The sequence below is a fragment of the Trichinella spiralis genome (genome assembly GCF_000181795.1).
Source record: "Trichinella spiralis strain ISS 195 chromosome Unknown Scfld3205, whole genome shotgun sequence".
NCBI classification, from domain to species: Eukaryota; Metazoa; Nematoda; class Enoplea; order Trichinellida; family Trichinellidae; genus Trichinella; species Trichinella spiralis.
In genome coordinates this window covers 1-1,205 of record NW_003530144.1, presented here as the reverse complement: position 1 = coordinate 1,205, position 1,205 = coordinate 1, and the positions used below count along the sequence as shown (strand labels likewise).

The window sequence follows — 1,205 nt, the reverse complement described above, 5'->3', positions numbered from 1 at the left end:
TTACTCATCAATGAATCGTTCCCATTGGATTCAGGAAGTGTCAACCTGAAATATTTGTACAGTGGAAATGAAAATGAAATGAAACTGATCGATTATAGTAGTCTGTAAGTAGAAAATTATTAAGTAAAAAAATAATGAATACTGCGACAGTGATTCTTCTTCATTTTCGACATGTTAGAAATGAAAACGCTCGGTCATCTTACTGGTCATTGTGCAAGCTGATAAGTCAAAGCAGTTCAGCTGAAATAAACACTCAACTGAAACAAGTAATTGAAAAACTGATGATTTTAAATTCAAGTAAATCAACTATTAATCTATTATTGCATACATTTTTGAAGGTAAACTGCCAAACGTTCCCAAGTTTGCAAGAAGTGTTCCTTCGACGTGCGGCGGCTCATTGTCCACGTTCAACATCATCGCAACGCAGTTTGATAATTTGGCGAAAAGTGGCCGGTAAGAAAATTAAACAAGCAAAGAAAAGCATAATAATAATAATAATAATTCGGTGCTCATGTCCATTGCTCGCAGCTATACAACCGCAGTCGGTAAAATCAGAACTCAGCTCCGGAGAACACAGTGGCGATGTACCAACGCGTCGTTGCACAGATGCAATTTCCACGTTGATGCAACACCACGACGTGGAAATTGTACAAGCTCCATTGCCTGGCTCTAATGAACATCCACTCAAAGTCAACAGTCACGTGCAATATTTGCAAAAATTTTGCCGGCGAATTGTTGCACGTATGAAGCAAAAATTGCAATCAACTTTCGAACGCCATATAAACACCAGCAACTGTTCATATTCACCGTTCGACGATTCCTATATCCACATTCAATATGCCAGTGAACAATCCAAACAGCCACTTCTTGGTCATGAGAAGCTGATCGATCGACTTCGGGATATTTTCCAACACACTCTACAATGTAGTATCGGTTTGGCTTTGTTGCTCAAAGGTGCCCACGGTCAGGGTAAAACAAGGATCATTTGCCAATTAGCCAATCACTTGTTGAAAGAGTGGTTCGGTAATCGCTGTGAAACAATGGTACGTTTCGTCCGTCTCAGTCCCTTGTCTTGTACAGTGCACGAACTGCTGCGCAGCTGTTGCCTGGAAACTATGTCGACGGGTTCCATCTAGACCCAGGCCTGGATATTACTCAGACGAGCGTCGATCGTCTGTCGATCTTTTCCGCACCCTTGCGAGCAG

General features: G+C 41.5%; 1 protein-coding gene across 1 annotated transcript; it reads left to right on the top strand.

The window, feature by feature from the left end:
- Positions 1 to 134: 134 nt before the first annotated feature.
- Positions 135 to 969, top strand: Tsp_14194 (hypothetical protein; the record flags this gene model as incomplete). The annotated part of the gene is made up of 3 exons (XM_003368044.1): positions 135 to 266; positions 339 to 453; positions 529 to 969. Coding segments are annotated over exons 1-3 (688 nt in total), but the record flags the coding sequence as incomplete, so codon positions are not given.
- Between the last annotated feature and the right edge of the window lie 236 nt (positions 970 to 1,205).